The 19,430-nt window shown below is 38.9% G+C and overlaps 1 protein-coding gene across 1 annotated transcript in view; it reads left to right on the top strand.

Annotated features, from left to right (window-relative positions):
- The first annotated feature begins 936 nt into the window (after positions 1 to 936).
- The window catches only part of LOC116425980 (uncharacterized), a 35,141-nt gene continuing 16,647 nt past the window's right edge, over positions 937 to 19,430 (top strand). The window contains exons 1-2 of the mRNA XM_076364426.1: positions 937 to 1,213; positions 11,273 to 15,237. Coding sequence (XP_076220541.1) covers positions 1,128 to 1,213; positions 11,273 to 15,237 — 4,051 coding nt within the window. The 5' untranslated portion in view covers positions 937 to 1,127. The remainder of the gene's footprint in view (positions 1,214 to 11,272; positions 15,238 to 19,430) is intronic.

Here is a 19,430-nt window from a genome sequence, read left to right as displayed (position 1 = left end):
GATAGTTTGATAGTTTGATAGTTTGAAAGTTTGAAAGTTCGATTGGTTGATAGTTTAATAGTTTGATAGTTTGATAGTTTGATAGTTTGATAGTTTGACAGGTTGACAGGTTGACAGGTTGACAGGTTGACAGTTTGACAGTTTGACAGTTTGACAGTTTGATAGTTTGATAGTTTGATCGTTTGATAGTTTGATAGTTTGATAGTTTGATAGTTTGATAGTTTGATGTTTTGATATTTTGATAGTTTGATAGTTTGATAGTTTGATAGTTTGATAGTTTGATACTTTGATACTTTGATATTTTGATACTTTGATACTTTGATACTTTGATACTTTGATACTTTGATACTTTGATACTTTGATACTTTGATACTTTGATAGTTTGATAGTTTGATAGTTTGATAGTTTGATAGTTTGATAGTTTGATAGTTTGAAAGTTTGAAAGTTTGAAAGTTTGAAAATATGATAATTTGATAATTTGATGATTTGATAATTTGATAATTTGATAATTTGATGATTTGATAATTTGATAATTTGATAATTTGATAATTTGATAATTTGATAATTTGATAATCTGGTAACCTTGCAGTCTGGCAATTTGTTAATCTGTGAATCTGTGAACCTGTGAATCTATGAGTCTGTGAATTTGTGAATCTGTGAATCTCTTAATTTGGTAATCTGGTAATCTGGTAATCTGGTAATCTGGTACTCTGGTAATCTGGTACTCTGGTGATCTAGTAATCCGCTAATCTGGTGCGCTCGCGCGCGCGGTAGAAAGTTGATTAGCGATACTCCGGAGGCTTGACAATGAGTCACGCGGTCCCTACGGTATTATCCTGCGGATGTACGTTTCACGGAGACTATACGGGTTATTAGAGTCCAGCTGGTATAGTTAGGCGCTAGGAAAAGCCTCGTACACTAGACTTCTATTATTACACTGGGTCGCTGGCTTAGACTCAGTCGGTGTTGGCTGCTTGAACCGCGAGAACGTCGTCTCCGCGAACACCTGAGGAAACCGCGTCCGCCGGCGATTCCCTCCGTTTAGTTTAGTCAGTTCTCGAGCACGGTGCACCGACACACCGTTCGATCACGCACACCACGCCGCGCGCGAACACAGGATTGCCAAGATGCCTTACTACGTGGACAGTCTGCCCTATTACTATGGAGGGTCCTCCTTCGCCAACCACAGCTCGTTAATGACTGGAACGCCTCGGTAAGCGAATCTTTTCATCCCCCTTTTCTATCACTCCCTCTTCCTTGTCTGTTCCTCTACGTCTCTAGTCTGTTTTTCTGTTTCCTGGAGCGTACCTGAAATCATGGGTAACGCTTAGTATTAATTCTGATAAGGGGGAGGGTTCTTCAGATGGATTTTCTCTTGCTTTAAACCATTTGAGTCTTTGTCTATGAGATATATGGGATATTCCCTTTTTTGTTTTAATTGAGGTACCTGAAATCATGGGTAATGCTTAGTATTAGATCGGAAAATGGGGAGGGTTCTTCAGATGGATTTTCTCTTGCTTTAAACCATTTGAGTCTTTGTCTATGAGATATATGGGATATTCCCTTTTTTGTTTTAATTGAGGTACCTGAAATCATGGGTAATGCTTAGTATTAGATCTGAAAATGGGGAGGGTTCTTCAGATTTACTCTTGCTTTAAACGATTTGAAACTTTGTCTAAGAGATATATGGGATTTTCCCTTTTTTGTTTGAATTGAGTATCCCTTTGTCCAGGAGGCGTAGGGGATTTTGTTTCTTACTTTAATCCGTTCGCGTAGCTATGTCCATGAGATGTTCAGAATTTGGTATCTCACCTTAATCCAATCGAGTATCCCTTTGTCTCTATGTATGAGACTTTCTCTTATATTGAACTGTTTAAAACCAATTACACATTATGTGTAAATACCTAGCCAAAAAGTGCAATCAGACATTACGTGTGTAATGACCGTGAATTTCTATTGTTAGTTAATAATGAAGAACTAGCTGGTACTGTTAGTGGAAAGGTGCAAGGGCTACAGCTTCTCTCGCTGCAGGGGATTCTACGTTTAGGTATTTACCTAGGTATTTACTTAGTTTTCCTTGCGGTGACATTCTCTTGTTAGTTTGGCTTGCGAGAGAATAAATAGAGTAGGTTTTTAAATAGATCTTTCTGTAGTTTTCTGGCTACCCTTTTGTATAAAGTATACATTTTGTAATCCATATAAATACTTCTTATTGAACAGATGGGTATGTATTGTAATTGTGCAAGAACTGCAGTTTCTTATTGGTCCATGGTATCCGTATTATGTGTTTCCCGTGGTATTCTTGTCTCCTTGATTTATCTTGCAAAATATTGGCCAGAGTGTACAGTGAGTCTTTTTAACGTATCCTTGTATCATAGTTTCGTCAGGTATAAGTCTGGAATTTTCTTTGTGTCTGTTACGTACCTTGTGCATTGTATTTTTAGAGAAATTTTCTCCTGTAAAATCTAGAACTGTCTCTACGATGTTCAAGTATTTTCCATGGTAGTCCTTTGTCTCAGACCAACTTTCCTACCGACAGAAACCCAGATTAAGTCTGCCTTGTAAAACAATAAATAGAGCGTTCTCTTTGAACAGACCTCTGAACATTAAACCTTCGACTCTAGCATTTTCTCACTGCTTTTTGTTACTCATATTTTCTGAAATAGCCTCCCACGTATTTGTTTTCATTATCCAACAGCAGCAGCAGCAGCAGCAGCGCTCCTCTTGCTTCACGACATGGATGTTCTTCAAGTCACCTCGGCTATTCTCTTCATCCTCATGTCTAGAATGTTCCTAGAAAAGGTCTGCGTTGTATCTAGGGTTAGCTACCATTCAACTCGAAGGAATGATAACCCAATTTCAGGAAAATCTAGTGTCTAGCTAGGTCTGTTGCATCGCTCGGAGACATTTCGCCCAGTTTCTCAACAAAATGGTCGCCCTCGGTATCATCTTAATTCATTCTAGTGTTATCTGCCAGACACTCTAGCGCATCCTCCTCCTAAAGCGGTGCACAGGCCAGCTCTGAATATTTCTTGACACATTTCCAGTCTCTTCTTTCAGTGATCCCGTCCGCGTCTCGCTTTAATAAAGCATAGTACTCGTTCCTCGGATACAATTGCGACCGCCGGGTCCCCTTGCTCTAAAATAGAGATGTCTTTCAATCCATCCGTCGACCGTCCACCAAACGATTCTTCCTCTATCGAGCCTCTATTTCCGTCCCTTTGTTCAATATCCGCACGCCGAAATAACGTTCCGAGAAACCACAAAAGAGAAAAGCCTCTTTTCTCAGCTTTCTTTCTTTCTTTGTTTATGGAAGCTTCTCTCTCTCTCTCTCTCTCTTTCTCTTTCTGTCTCCTTGTCATTCTCGTTCTTTCTCTCTGTTTCTTCGTGTTCTTCGAACAGACGTTGATGGTAAATACAACGAAAGCAGTGTCCATAATTATTCGAATGATACTGACGCTCTAGAAGTGCCGCACATAGCGACGCAAGAAAATGTTGCTGAAATTTGATGTAAATGAAAATTAGTTCTGTAATTCATTGATGAGATTTTGATGATTTTTCTGTAAATGATACTGACGTTTATCGTGTGAACTTGTGATATATTGATCTGGATTGGAATTTAAAGCTGGAAGCACTTTTTGGGAGTCAGACTCTTTATTTTGCACTTACTGCGGTTATACAGGTAAAAATTGCGATGAATCTCAGAAAATGCAGTGTTGTAATTTTTATAAATAATTGAAAATGAATCTTTTTAACTCCTTGATAGTTCTAGTGTTAATTGACGACTGAGCGAGACATGTTTTTTCGATTTTGGAATACTTAATTAAGAGTAATTTGTTTCTGCAGTTATGTAGTGTAACGTGGATTGTATAAAAGAAACGTTGACATTTTTTTAAACTTTCAACTTGAGATTGTAATCACTGAGACGTTATTTCAAGCCAAATATTTAACTCCACTGCGGTTCTCACTTTATTTGTGCATTGGAAATATTATTGAAGAAGTAAAAACAAATAGTTCCTTCGTATTATTTTCGAATTCGAAAGTATCCTTAACGAAATGGAAACGCAGCTAAACCGAGAAAGATTGAAAGAATAAAACGGTAAACGCAAAATAATAAAACAATAATGTAAATAATAATAAACTGAATCTATAACTACTCTAGTTTCGATTTTTCGTAAGCAGTTAAACATTAGAATAATTCGTTAAAAAATGGACATCCGAATAATTAATTAACGACTGATAGTTGAATTTATTGTCACAATATTTTTTCGTGAGATTGTTTACTTTGAAAACATAAAAGCTATTAGAACTCTACATATACATATTCTTATCGTAATTGGTCAAATGATTATATTAACACATTGTCAGTTCCATGTAATTACAAAATTTTTGAACCGCCTTTTATCTGCTAGTCCTCCATTATTGTTACAATTTAAATCTCCTCAATACAACTGCAAAATAAAATTAAAAAACCACATTTGTCAGTCTTCTTAATACATAAAAAATTTCAATTCGTTAAATGTTCAAAAATAAATCGATAGAATTACCAATCCTCAAACTGTCTATACCTAAAATTTTAGAGTTAAAATACAGAGTGAGTTATTCAACCGTGCCATCCGATTTCACTTGTAAACCATCCATCGTATAAAAGAAATGTTCCAAACGAAAGTTATTCGGTATTAATCAAACCAACTATATTTTGGTCAACCGTAATTTCAACTCTTGATGCCAAACAACTTCTGCCTCGAACATATTTTTACGATAAATAAACTTCGTGGTATGATTAAACGACTCGGCTTGTACAATTACAAATGGTACGATCATTAATAATGAATATTACAGATCGATGGTAATAAAGTAAAGGTCGTAAAGCGATCATCAATTTTCAGATCCAATTTTATCGAATATTTATGGACAGTAGTAAATACGAGGTTTTGGCGTTAAGGTATAATCTCAAGTGGAACAATCATTAATATTGAATATTATATGTTGATAAATGGTAATAGAACGAAGGTCACAAAGCGATCATCAATATTCAAATCCAATTTTATCGAATAATTATGGACGGTAGTACATAGGTACACGAGTATACAACTTCATAAGTACATAAGTACACGAGTACATGAGTATATGAGTATATGAGTACACGAGTACATGAGTACTCAAGTACACAACTGCCTAAGCAGATAAGTACGAAACTGCAGAAGTACATAAATACACGAATAAACAAGTAAATAAGTACACAAATCCACAAGTACACAAGTGCATGAACACATAAGTACAAAAGTACAGAAGTGCATAAATACACGAGTACACAAGTACATAAGTATACGAATACACAAATACACAAGTGTATGAGTACATAATTAGGAAACTGCAGAAATACATAAATACACGAGTACACGAATACATAAGCACGCAAGTGTATAAGCACATAAGTACAAAAGTGCAGAAGTATATAAGTACACGAGTATACGAATACACAAGTACATGAGTACACGAACACACAAGCACACAAGTGTCTAAGCACATACATACGAAACTGCAGAAGTTCATAAATAAACGAGTACACGAGTACACGAGTACACGAGTACATAAATACAAAAGAGAGCGAATTTTCGGGAAAGCGAAATATTCGAGTAACTCCGCGGCAGAATTTTTGGAATCCGGCCGCGGTCCGCCGAGGAAATTAGCTAAGTTTCCGACAATTAGAATAGACTGCGGTTGTTCAAGAGTCTTGGCAAGCCGCGGATATGATACATGATCCGTCAAACCCCGGTAACTTATTAACTGAATGTAACAGTGGCGATTAATTCGTCGGTTAGCCGGCGCGGTGTAAATCACACGGATTAGACGAGTGAACCAGCTATGTACCTTCTGGGTTCGCATATCGGGATCGTATCGGTGTAAAAATAGCACGCCGGTGTCTGGACCGTGCAATCTTCCACGTGATAAAAGCGCCGACTGCCAAAAAATATTCTGCGGAACCGCCGCAATTACAGGCTGCGACGCGACGCAAGATTGATGTTAACATATTCACGACTGGCAGACGAGAGGCTGGGCCTGTTGCACGCTCGATGAAAACCACGAGAGAACGCCCTCTAAATATTTTTCAAGGAGGGGCCGTTTTTCAACCTCTTACCTGAATATTTTCTGCCAGCTGAATTGCGGAACCTCTTAGGTGAATTGATCCGTTTCCAGGGAAATCTTGTCTGCTCTCGTTTTGGGATGGAAAATTGTATATATTAGGTGGTTAACGTTTTTTTCAAGTATTATTCAGTTTCTTATTATATCTTTTAGTTGTAATAATATATTGAGTAACATATTTCTATCGTGATAGTAGACACTTGTTTAGGTGAATGTTTTCTGCTACCTGAATTGCAGAAACTGTTAGGAAAATTGATTTATTTCTAGGAAAATCTTATGTCTAGTTTTAAGGAGAAAAATTGTATATATTAATTGTATATGTACTAACTATATACATAAATTCTAAGTATATGGTTAACATTATTTTTAAGTGTTATTCAGGTTTTTATTGTATTCTTTAGTTGCAATAACATATTGAGTAACATATTTCTATCGTGATAGTAGAAACTTGTTTAGGTGAATGTTTTCTGCCAACTGAACTGCAGAAGCTGTTAGGAAAATTGATTTGTCTTCAGGGAAATCTTGTGTGCTCTACTTTTAAGGAGAAAAATTGTATATATTAACGTTTTTTCGAGTATTATTCAGGTTCTTATTATATCTTTTAGTTGCAATAATATATCGAGTAACACATTTCTATCGTGATAGTAGAAACTTATTTAGGTGAATGCTTTCTGCCAGTTTAAGTGCAGAAGCTGTTAAGAAAATTGATTTGCTTCTAAACAAAATTGTATATATTAGTTGGTTAACATTTTTGTCAATTATTATTCATCTCTTATTATATCTTTTAATTTCAATAACATGTTCAGTAACATATTTCTATCACAATAGCACTAACTTGTTTAATTCAATATTTTCTGCCAGCTGAAGTGGAGTGGCTGTTAGGCTCAGAATTGATTCGATTCCAGGAAAATTGTCTGTGCTCTAGTTTCCCGCAGAAAAATTACATATATTACTTGGTTAACTACTATTTTAACAGTTTTGGTTGACGTTCGGTATAATATTTTATGTCAGCAGAAATGTAGAAGCTGTTAGGTAAATTGATTCGTTTCCAGGAAAATTTTATGTGCTCTAGTTTTGCGCAGAAAAATTACATATAGGTGTTGCTTAACTTTTTCTTCAAGTATCATTTTTCTTACTGTACCTTCTAATTAGAATAGTATACACAGCAACATATTTCTATGATAATACCAGTAACTCGTTTATTTCAATATTTTCTGCCAGTAGAAATGCGGAAACAGATAAATTGATTAATTTCCAAAAAATCTACTGTGCTCTACTTTTGTGCAGAGAAATTCGTATAGAATATGTATATCACTTGGTTAGTAGTTTCCTCGAGTACTATTCATTTTCCTATTGTAGCTTTCAATGGCAACGACACACGTAGCAACATATTTCTGTGATGATAGCATTAACTATGTAGCTTGTCACAATATTTTCTGCCAGCAGAAATGCGTAAGCAATGAGGTAAATTGATTTATTTTCAGAATACACGTGTACCGTGTACTGTGTAGAAACATTTATATCTAGGGTATTTCTGCAATTGCGGACCAATTGGGAATTGGTCTATATACAAAACTAAGGAAAAGTGTTCGAAGCAATGGAGCTTGACCCTTTGTACTCGAGAGGTGATTCTCAGTCCATTTAATTTGATATAACAAAATTTCAAATTAAAATATAAGAAAATTAAAGAATATTTCAGATTAAAATATAACAAAATCAAACGAAATTTCAGATTAAAATATAAGAAAATTAAACAAAATTTCAGATTGAAATGTAACAAAATTAAACAAAGTTTCAGACTAAAATGTAACAAAATTTCAAATTAAAATATAACAAAATTTGATATGACAAAGTATTATATATAGTACTAAGTTTTGTACAGTGCATCAATACGTGAAATATTTATATAAAATAGTTTTGTTTCCTATTTACGTATGTTTTCTCATTAGTCAGTTTCAAATAATACCACGTATGTTTCATCGGAAAGTCTCGAATAATTCTAGTGAAAAGCTTCCAAGTATAAATGATTAACAGTTTGTCTGGCGTCAGTTCTTATTCAGTAGAGTTTGTCTGACCATGACTTGCCACTTCTACTTTCTAACATCAATACGAACGTGTTGGCTTAATTCTCGAATTCAGTTATTTAAAGAATATTAGTCTTATGAGAACATTTTATTGTATATTTTTGACTTATTTTTGTACATGTACATTTACAATTTTACAATTTACAATACAATTTCGAAAATGCTCTGTATATTGTTTCACATGAATATAGAAATTGACGTAAATCAGAAAGTATGATTACTTGTAAACATTTTTATATTATAAATAACGTCACCTAATGCGGTCACATTTAGTAAAATAAACATGCAATAATAATAAAATGATTCAATGATTCAACGATTCAATCAACATTTGATTTGACCCAACAAAATGATAAAATTTAAAGTTCAATATTAAATTTTATATTACGTATCACCGCATGGAACATCGAAGTAAAATAGTTCTGTCACTTAATTTATGCAAGGTAGTTCTTCATGTTACTTGTAAAAAATATCATCGACACTTCTTCAGAAAATGAATATTTATTCGAGGAAAATATTCTCGAGTTGCATAGGCGTCTCTCAGTAGCCATTCGACTTGTAGCAAAATTATAAAACATGATATTTAATGTTGAACTTTGTATAATGCCTCGATACGTGAAATATTGGAATAAATAGCTTTGCTCTTCAATATACTTCTAATTTCCCTTCGAGTTAGGTTCAAAGAATACCGTCTTCGTCTCATAAAAAAATGTTAAATATTTCTAATGAGAAACTTCTGAGTGCAAAGGGTTGACTGGTTAAATAATGAATAGCTTTTCACTGGTACGGTAGTTCTAGTGTTAGCAATATTCGAAAGATTCATCGAGACGGATGACATTGGCAGTAAGGGGTTGAAATATCTCCGCAATGGCTCCTCTGTGTCAACATCGGCCACGTGTACCCATTAGCCGCTCGTGTGTCATCGATGGATGGTCAATTCATGAATCGAAGCCTGTCACTCATTCGTGACCATGGCCGGGCCAGATCGATAGGCATCGGGCACAGCCGCGCGTTCTAACAAGTGTTCTTTAATTCTGCAACGTAATGCACCGCGAAAACAGAGCTCTGGCATTTGAAACGATGCGCCGGGAAGGTTTTATCAGTAGGGCTCCAACTCATTGTGTGTCACTGACTATTACCCAACTGGCTAAACAATGATGACTGGCTAAACATGAACCATTGGATGATTTGCAACTTCTTCTGAGTACTTTGTCCAGTGAGAACTCAAGTTGATTCACCTTGGACCACCCTTTCAGAACCTTTTCAACCAGCATAAGGCTATTTTAACCCCTTACCGTATTATTTACTTTCAATTTGAAAGAAAAAGAGAATTTGGGAGGTATGTAACAATTTTCTGTTCTACTTCAAGCGGAAATTTCATTTGAAGGTAATAAATTGATAATGGCAAAATAGTTTTTTCCTTTGATCCGTGACGAATGAGCAACATCGAGTTTTGTTAAATTAATCTGGAAACCTTAGTCATGAGTCTCACTTGTCATTGTGTGGCAAGGGGTTAATACTAGTATCAGTAGAAATGACTGGTTTCGGTTTTCTTGTTTCACAATTACTGATGTCGCAAAAGCATTGAATATTTGAAATCATTTTGAGATTAAATGGAGTGGTTGAAGTTGAGGGCTGAGAATATATATTTTACAATATATCTGAAATTAGGGGCTGTGTAAAAGAAATTTACATTGCTCATTTCAAAGCGAACAATTTAAAAAAATAATTTTTTTTACACCTCTAGTTACAGAGATATTGTAAAGATTTACTTTCAATCGTCAATATTGAGGGGTGTTTTCAACCCTTCAAAGTGGATGTTGGTTTTAAGAAAAAATACATGTGAAATATTTTCTTGAGAATCATGTCTCACATAAGTTTCATCAAAATTGACGTACGCTGGTTGAAAAGGATTCCTTGTTAGTTCGTTCATGATCTTCGTAAATTGGATCCAGAAAAACTAAAAAAATCTTTAATTCTTATTGTTGATTAAATATTGCAAATCTGTTTCCTTATTTGGATTATTGACACTTAGACAACTGCCTAAAAAGAACTGTAACTTTTTTCGTTGAATTGAACTCGTTCGACTGATTTTATAATGAAGGTTGTTTTATAAAAGTGAGAAAGGTATTTGGTGAATTGCAAATAACCCTAGTTCAAAAGTTACCAAGTAACTAAAGGAAGAGATAGATAAAATAAAAGGCAATGCACTGGTAAATGAAATGTGGGAGATTTCTCCATACGAGTGGCTGAGCGTTAAAATACTTGACAAGTCGAACTTCGATAAGTTGAATCTCTAGGGAAGACAAAAGATGGAGCTAGAGGTTTCGTGGTATCGAGTTTCTGAGTAAAAGAGGTTTAACAAACGGAAGTTCAGTTTATAATGATTTTGTGATATGTAGTTATTTAAATTTATATTTTTTTATCATAATTAATATATAATTATAGATCTAGACTGCAAATTTTTATGCATTTATAGGAAGTTTGAAAGTGCAAATGCGTGCAACACAAAATATTGTATAAAACATCCAAAGTATAATGATTTTTATAATAAATATCTTTCAAGAAAATCATTTTCCATCGTAATTCCTTTTTTCTAATTATGAATTATAAAAGTCACAGTAGAAAGGAATACACACCGAATTTCAGTTACAGAAATTCGACTTATCGACGTTCGACTGCATATACTGATCCTTAAGTTCATCAACTATAAAATACCAAAAGTATCTATTACATTTCTCATTCGCAATATATAAAGTACTTATATATCCCCATTTGTGCTTTCAAGATCAGTGCCGAAGGATATCAAAGAGATTTCTATTTCGACAGATATTTCAAAGCCATTTTCTTGAAATAAATCAATATATTTTCAAAGGTATCTCAAAAGTCCTTTAGTTTCCCTAGATTTTCCTCAAACCTCGAACTTCAACAAAACCAGATCCCCAAACTCCCAATAAGCACCTTCAGAACGAAGAGTCGCTTACTAGAGAGAAGCTTCCACCCGGTTGAACCTCGAAAACTGACGAACAAAACTCGCGTAGATCCTACCACACGCCGTTCACGCGGTTCTCCCCGCATTTGTCAACGATCTCGGAGTCTCCGCTATCGGGGCTGCACCGGTACTCGCCGGTGTCGGTTCCCAGCCACATCAGGCGCGTGATTGACACAGCGGACATCGACGTCTCCACGCCGAGAACCTTATCCGGGGACTCCAACCATCAACAGAACCGTTTGCGCCGTGGCCGACCGACCATCAGGATCAGATGTCAGGCGTTAAAAGACAACCCAGCATTGCGCGAGCACAACGAACGTCACGAGAAGACGATCGGCACGTTGCTACTTGAAAAGTTCCTGATCAAGGAGCCAGAGCCCGAAGCAGAGAAGGAGAAGGAGAAAGAAAAGTCGACGCAACTGTTCCATCAGGTCAGCTTGGACAGGGACTCCGACGACTCCGACAGTCTCCAGCAGGCAAACAAGATCACCAGACGGTTCACTAGAAGAAGATCATCAACAGACATCCAGCTAGACCCAGAGCAACTGAAGAGAGAAGTAGCTTACGCGCAGGTGCAGGCGAAGGTTCTAGACACGTTGGTAGCCGAAGAGCAGGCTGAGATAGAAAACGAAGTCCGCCGAGGTACTCTGATCAAAAAAGGCACGGTCGCTGGGTCCAAGGCTGCTCCTGGATTCTTCAGATCGTTGGACAACGACAAGAGCTCGCAGAGCGAGGATTCTACCGCGCAGAAGATCAGGAAGAGCCTGAAAAAGGTGAAGAAAAAGAAGAGAGCGACTGACAAGCCTTCGCCGCCTAACGAGGACAACAGTGAGAGAAGGTCTAGTACCTCCAGCGACGTGTCAGTGGATCATCAATCCGAGGACTCCAGCGAAAAGAAGCCGTCCAGGCCGCAGGCGTTCAAGATAGAAGCCAGCAACAGCGTCGGGGACTTCTCCACGGTCTGGGTGAACGCCGAGCCCAGCTCGAATCGGGAGCAGTTCAGGGAGAGCGTGAGGATCCCGATACCTAGAAAACCAGCGCTGAATAAGACTGACAGGGTGGAGGAGGAGGAGGAGACCGAGGTGGTGCTACCTGTGAAGAGGCCGTACATTAAGGACACGTCGAGGAACAGCGTGTACTTCACGGTGAAGACTCCGCCAGAGAAGAGCGACCCGCTGAAGAAGCTGGCCAACGGTACCTTGAAGACAAAGGAGAAGCTAGAGACTTGTTTGAAAGACGATGGGGCTGTCGGAGATAGTCTTGAGGACTCTGCAGAGCTGAACGATAGTCCAGAGACGGAGAAGACTGAACAAGACAAGAGTGTTCCGAGCTCACCGAAAGCTGCTTTCACGCTGAAGAAAGAGGACAAAGCTGAGGTGCCTAAAGCGGCCAAGAGAGAGGCTTCCGACGCGACTCGCGCGGCGGCGGCGAAAAAAGAAGAGGCGCAAAAGAGGCCAGAGCCCCCAAGACCTAGAAAGCTCGGTGTCGCGGGCCGCGAGCAGCCCTCCCCGACGACTTGCGAGTCGTCGAGCGCGACGGTAGCTGTTGACCCGGCCGCCAGTGAAAACAGCGCCAGCGGAGCGCTTCCATCGGCCGCGGACAGGCTGCCAAAAGCGTCTAAAATTAATACGGATGAAAATAATGCCGTAGAAGCGCCAAAGACAGCGTTGCGAGGGTCGGAGCGGCTGGCAAAGGCGGCGAAAACCGAGCGTGGCGAGGACGTCGTTGATCCGTTGCCGGGAAACCAGGCGAACAAAGCCGCGACCTTGGCGGACGCGGTCACCGGGCCCGTCGAACGACCTCAGGAGCCGGACAGCCGATCGGGCGACGCTGTCACCGGTGACGCAACACCGACCACCAACGACGTAACGAAGACGACCTTGTTAAAGGGGAACGAAGCACTGAAGATCGAACACTCGAAATCGAATGCAGTTGACAAGTGGAAGAACGTTGATAAGAAACCTGTAGAAGCTAAGTCCGCCTTGCTGAAGGGAAACGAAGCGAAGAAGATCGAGGACTTGGAGAAGACGAAGGATTTACCTGACAAGTTGAAGATCCTCGATAAGAAACCTGAAGCAGCCAAGTCTGCCTTGTTGAAGGGGAATGAAGTGAAGAAGATTGAAGACTTGGAGAAGACGAAGGAACCAGTTGATAAGGGGAAGAACTTGGATAGGAAACTTGAAGAAGTTAAGTCTGTCAAGACCAAGCCTGAAGAGAAAGCGAAGGACAGTGAGTCTCCGAAAACTGAGCCAGGAAAGGAGACGAAGATTCCCTGGAGGAACAAAGCCTTGAAACCCGGCAAAGTGGCTGGGGACGTAGTTGCCCGCGTGGATCAGGCTCCCGAGCCGAAGTCCTCGAAGAAGACGCCCACGGAGGAGACTGCTAGCAAGATGCCGGTAGAGAAGCAGTCGAAGGTGTTCGAGTGCTTGAACGGCGAGGGGGGAGCGCTGTCGAAGAGCACGTCGACGGAGTCGATCGACTTCTGGAGCGAGATCAAGGGGCCGGACAGTCCACAGGTGGCGAAGGGATTCAGTTTCGCAGCCGCGAAGAGCCCGGTCGAGGACCCCGGCGCGAAAGAAGAGCTGGACAAGAAAAAAGAGACTGGTCCTAAAATAAGCGTCCCCGGCCAGCAGCTTCTCAGTAACATCCCCGTGAGCGAGGAGAAGCGGAAGGCCGAGGAGAAGTCGGCTGAGTGTGTCGGCGAAGAGAGACCTGGCTCCCTGAAGAAGAAAGAGATCAGGAAGAAGAAGAACCTGACGATACAAATCAACCAGGAACCGTATTCTACCGTGAAGAAGGCTCCCCTGAAGAAAGAGGATTCGTCTACGATCTCGAAGCTGGTCGCCAGTCCTCCTGCTACTCCGATGTCGAAGACTGTTGCAGTAAGTCCGGCGACAGAGCAGTACTCTACGGTGAAGAGGACACCCTTGAAGAGGGAGGATTCTTCAGCATCGACGATCGCGAAGTCGATCATCAGTCCTCCAGGTACTCCAGTCTCTAAGACCAGTTCTCCGACAGACGCGTTCTCCACGGTGAAGAAGACACCCTTGAAGAGGGAGGATTCTTCGGCATCGACGATCTCCGCGAAGTCGATCGGCAGTCCTCCGGATACCCCAGTGTCCAAGTTCTCTTCCCCAGACGCCTATTCGACAGTAAAGAAAACACCGTTCAAGCGAGAAGATTCCTCAGCATCGACGATCACCGTAATATCAGTCTCCAGCACTCCAGACACCCCAGTGGCAGCATCCCAAGTCTCCACGCCAACTCTGGAGATCCCGTTGCCACTGATAAACGTGGTAGCAGCCACGCCAACCACGGCCGACACGCAGCACGTCGAGGAAGACGACGAGGCGAAGACTCCAACCAACGAGTGGCCAGACGATACACCGACGATCTCCAAGTGGGAGAACCACACCGACCTCTCCAACGTCGACAGAGTAGACCAGCAGTTCGCATCCGTCAAGGACAGCGAGACAGCTACTCCCGAGGACACTCCGGAAGGCACTCCGGAGTCCTCTAAAAAGAAGAAGATCGTTAGGAAGAAGAAAACCTCGACGACCAAGAAGGCAGGTAGCAAAGACTCGAAGAAAGACTCCAAGAAAGAGTCTAAGAAAGAGTCGAAGAAAGAGGTCAAGGACTCGAAGAAGAGCAAGGCGCAAGAGAGCCTGAAGCCAGCAGAGGCGAAGTCCTCGTCGAAGAGCAACCAGAAGAGCACTCCCACGCCAAAGCCACTGGACCTCATCAGGATGTTCTACACGACGCCCACTGCGTTGCTGACTGCGACGCCTAGGGACCTGTCGAAAGTCCGTAGAGCGAAGGTCAAAAGGCGGAAGCATCATTCGAGGACACCGTCGGTGAGCAGCGACAGCACCGGAAGCACCACCAGTACAGCGACCACCGGAAGCACCGACGGCAGCAGGTCCACGTGCACGGAGCTGGACGACGACCCGGACAAAAGGATGAACTCCACCAGGAGCAACGACTCCGGGTTCGACGGATCGCCGAGGATATCTAGTACTTGTCCGCATAATATTTTTAGAATGCTTCCTGCCCACCCCGACCCCCTGCTCCCCCGTGCACCACCGTTGCGTAACCGGCCGACTGGTTTTTGCATTCTCCTCTCTGAATTCTGTTTACCCGATCCCCTAACGGGTACTGGGAATATTCTCGTGTCCGTTCCGGCGAGCGTGCGCCTTCGTGGGCGGGTCTCGTGAGGATGAGAGACGTGAAAGAGGCTGTAAGTGCCGTGTATTTTAAGATGGAGTGTATAGGGTGGACCGTTTGACCCCTTTGCACGAGATTTTAATGTTACAAGTGGTACCTTCGTGGTGAACGCAGAGTGACGGGGGTTAATTTGTAAATGCGATTGTGGTAGGGGTTGTTCGTTGTTTAGAAAATGTTTGAACGTTGAGAGTAGATGGGTGAATTTATTTTGAAATGCGGGATTTTTGGTTTCTAGTTTTTAGTTATTAGAGATAAGTTCTTTGAGATGGGAGTGGAGAAATTGGTTTAGCAATTGTGAAGTGGTAAGTGAATTGTAAATTAATAGAAGTCGAGGTAGATGCACTCTTGGAGTTGCTGTAAGATTTTGCAAGTCAATTTGATTGCTTGTAATAGTTTTTGTTAAATGTTTTTCTGTTTTAAGGGGGTACTTACAATTAGTAGATGATTTTCTATGGAAAAGTGTTTACTTATCTGTGTAGGTTAAATAACCATTGGAGTAGAAAGTATTGTATTTGAGATAGTTTTTAAATAATGAATAGCCACAAAAACAATTGCATTTATAAGTTAAGATGGGACACTCTGTATACTGTTTTTTGTTTCGGTTGGCAGGTCTGAATGGTGGGGTAGAAATATTGAATGCTACCAGGGGTTGGAAACTGTTATAATATTAGTTTTGATATTTGTAACTGGTATGCAGAAGGTTTATTCTGAGCAACTGTTATGAAGAACTTGAATTTTCAATTATGTAAGTTTCAGAAGGTTCCTGTATCGTTTTATAGATTTGTGATGTAACTGTTATTCTTCAGGTTCTATATCAGTTCTGATACAGTTATACAACTGATTTTTGCAACGATTGTACCAGGTTTTATAATAAATCAGATCACAACATATTATGATTAAAGTTTGCTTAATTTATTAATGTAAAATGTTGTGATTTCGTTTATTAAAATATTTCTATAATTTTTGAACAAATATGAAACCTGAAACGGTTATAAAATTCATATACAGGGTGATACAGAAACAATAACTGAAACTTATATGATCTGAAATTTATGTTCTTCATAATAAATATTCAAAATAAAAGTTCTCCATAACTGTGTTCATTAAAACCGTCAAATAACAGTTAGAAACAGTTATTTTTTAAATTGTTTCAATTCCTGTATTATACCTTGCTTCACAAAATTAAAGGACTATTAAATTGTAACTGGAAAATTGTCGATTTTTGAGCATAAGTAACTTTGTAATATAAAGTCACGATATTCTGCTTTGGCTCATTTTAAAGCTTGAAGCTTTATACTTTTGCTTGCAATAAACCATTTTGTCCTATGGTATCTTTTCTTGATCTAACGGGTGGAAAAATAAACATATTTCTTCACTTTCAAAATTTAAGAAATGAAAAAGTATGTTTGTTTTTCCATGTATTGCATCAAGAACAAAAATCGCACGAAAAAGTGGTTGGTAGTCAAAAGTAGAAGCTTTAAGCTTTAAAATGAGCTAAAGCAAAATATTGTACGACTTTATATTACAAAGTTACAGAGGTTCAAAGGTCAAGAATTTTTTATTTACAATATTGTGATCCATTTACAATATTTTGTAGAGCAGTATAGATGGCATAAGTAAAAAATACATCAAAGAATTGAAATATAATACTAGGGCCTTTTTGCACATTGAAAGAGACATTTGAAAATTATTATATTACTTTTAAATTGATTTTATTATATGAATTGCAATATAAATTTACTAACATTAGGCAATATTACTTAGTACTAATATATTACAACTAATATATCTATACAAAACATCACTATACAAATTTTTTAAAAGCACCATATAATTTTCAAAAATTACAAACCACTATATAAATTTTTAAAAGTCACTATATAATTTAAAAAAATTTAGTATAGAATCACTATACAAGTTTGCCAATATTATGCAAATAGTACACTCATACATCACACTGCCATTATCACTGAATCACTATATAAAGCTAACACAATTAGCCCATTAACATCAGTATAATCAGTGGCTCACAATACAAATTTACCAACACTATACCAATATTCTACCGATATTATTATCAGCAACTTACAATGCACAATTACTCGTCCCATGAGTAATTCGCTGATAAATACAAAAACTTGCAGAGCTTCCAATTTATCTCTACAAGTCCCATTACTTCATTACGACATAATATCGTTCTCTTTCGATAACCATGCAAATTGGTCCCACATCTTGAAATATTTCTACAATTTTCCACATATTCTATTAATAAACAACAATCTGATATTTTCAATATTGAAACCTTAAAATGTTCGCCTCCGGCAGATACAGCCCTTTTCACGTCCGATCTTCACAGGATTGATCACCTGAAAAAGTTTGTAATTACCGAGTGGTTTGTACTTGTGATTAATTAGTGAAATGTTATAGAAAGGACAGCAACTATTTTACTAACACTCTGTGTTGTTTTGTTAACCCGTTTGCCCTGTTTTCTGCATGCTATTCGATCGTCTTTTCTCATTTCTGCTTGCACGTACGCTTCAAGTCACGAGCAACTTTTAAAAATACTCCGGATCATCGATCATATTTCGATGCCTAATGCTTTCCACCGGCGAAAGAAAATTTTCGTTGGACAGCTTCCAACAACTAGTTGATCCCACTGTCCGAACGTTACCGAGAAATTCGGGAGACAATCGGTTCGATGACGTGTTCGTGGTTCGTTTACTGTATCTCGAGAGAAAGACAATGATGATGGATTCTTTTGAATGGGAAATTTTGATGGGGAAATCTGATGTTATTGGTTGTATAATAATTGTTAGTTATTACTAAAAACAGTTCTTTTTAATACTTTGCACTCGAAACTTTTCCACCATGTATATTTATCAATTTCCAATAAGGTATTGATTAAGGAATAATGTACGAATCAAGGATAGAATTTTATTCCAATACTTCATATTTCATTGCATTACATAAAATATAATATTAAATACTAAATTTTACAATCCAACGTCACTCAATCAACAATAAAACAATCTGTCAATCGTCCACTAGACAAATCGCAAAGATCTTTAGCGATTAAGTAAAAGAACAAATTTAGTTTTGCCATTTGAAGGCTACAACCATTTTACTCTAATACTTCATATCTAATTACGTAACACAAGATACAATATTAAGTACTAAATTTTACAATTCAACTTAACGTCACCCAGTCAACAACAAAACAATTTGTCAAACGTCCACCAGACAAACTGCTAAGATCTTTAATGATTAAACAAAAGAACAGATTTACAGTTTTGCCATTTGAAGGCTACAGCCATTTTACTCCAATACTTCATATCTACTTACACTACATAAAATAAGATACTAACTAATTAAATTTCATAGTTTCCCTATACGAACCCCGAAAGATGTCTGTTGGTCGCCTCTCGAGTGCAAAGTGTTAAAAATGGAACAATGATGGCCAAAAGATCGTAAATCGCGTTGTCATCCTTTGAAGGCGCGAACTCGGCGATTCGATATTACATAAGGTCGTTGCCACAGTGTCAACGACACCGTACGCCAATTTATTTACACCGGAAGTGCCGGTGGGAATTCAACGAATCCTTCCTGGTCTCTCCTCTTGGCTTCGATGCACCAAGACACGTGTCCTTGAGGTCTCGGCGTGGTCGAGCTTCGGTCCAAGTGCAATTTATGCGCTAGAAATGGTGAACCGTCCCGTTGCTATAAGACTAGGCCCGCATGGTTCAACAACGTGGCGCTATTTATAAAGCGTGGCGCAGTTTCATAACAATATTCAAGGCTTTATAATGCAACCGAGACGCTGTGAACGAGACGTTCGCGGGCAGTTTAATACTAGAACTGAACACCGACCAATTAGAATTCCTTAAGTTACTCGCTAGAACTTATTTGGACGTTGCAAAGGTTAAAATGGTTCATTTGTTGGGATTTGAAACAGTTACTACTGTCCTGTTCGTGGAAATATATAA

The sequence above is a fragment of the Nomia melanderi genome, chromosome 2, assembly GCF_051020985.1.
Source record: "Nomia melanderi isolate GNS246 chromosome 2, iyNomMela1, whole genome shotgun sequence".
NCBI lineage: Eukaryota > Metazoa > Arthropoda > Insecta > Hymenoptera > Halictidae > Nomia > Nomia melanderi.
The sequence above is the reverse complement of the archived record's forward strand: the minus strand, read 5'-3'. Positions and strand labels throughout refer to the sequence as shown.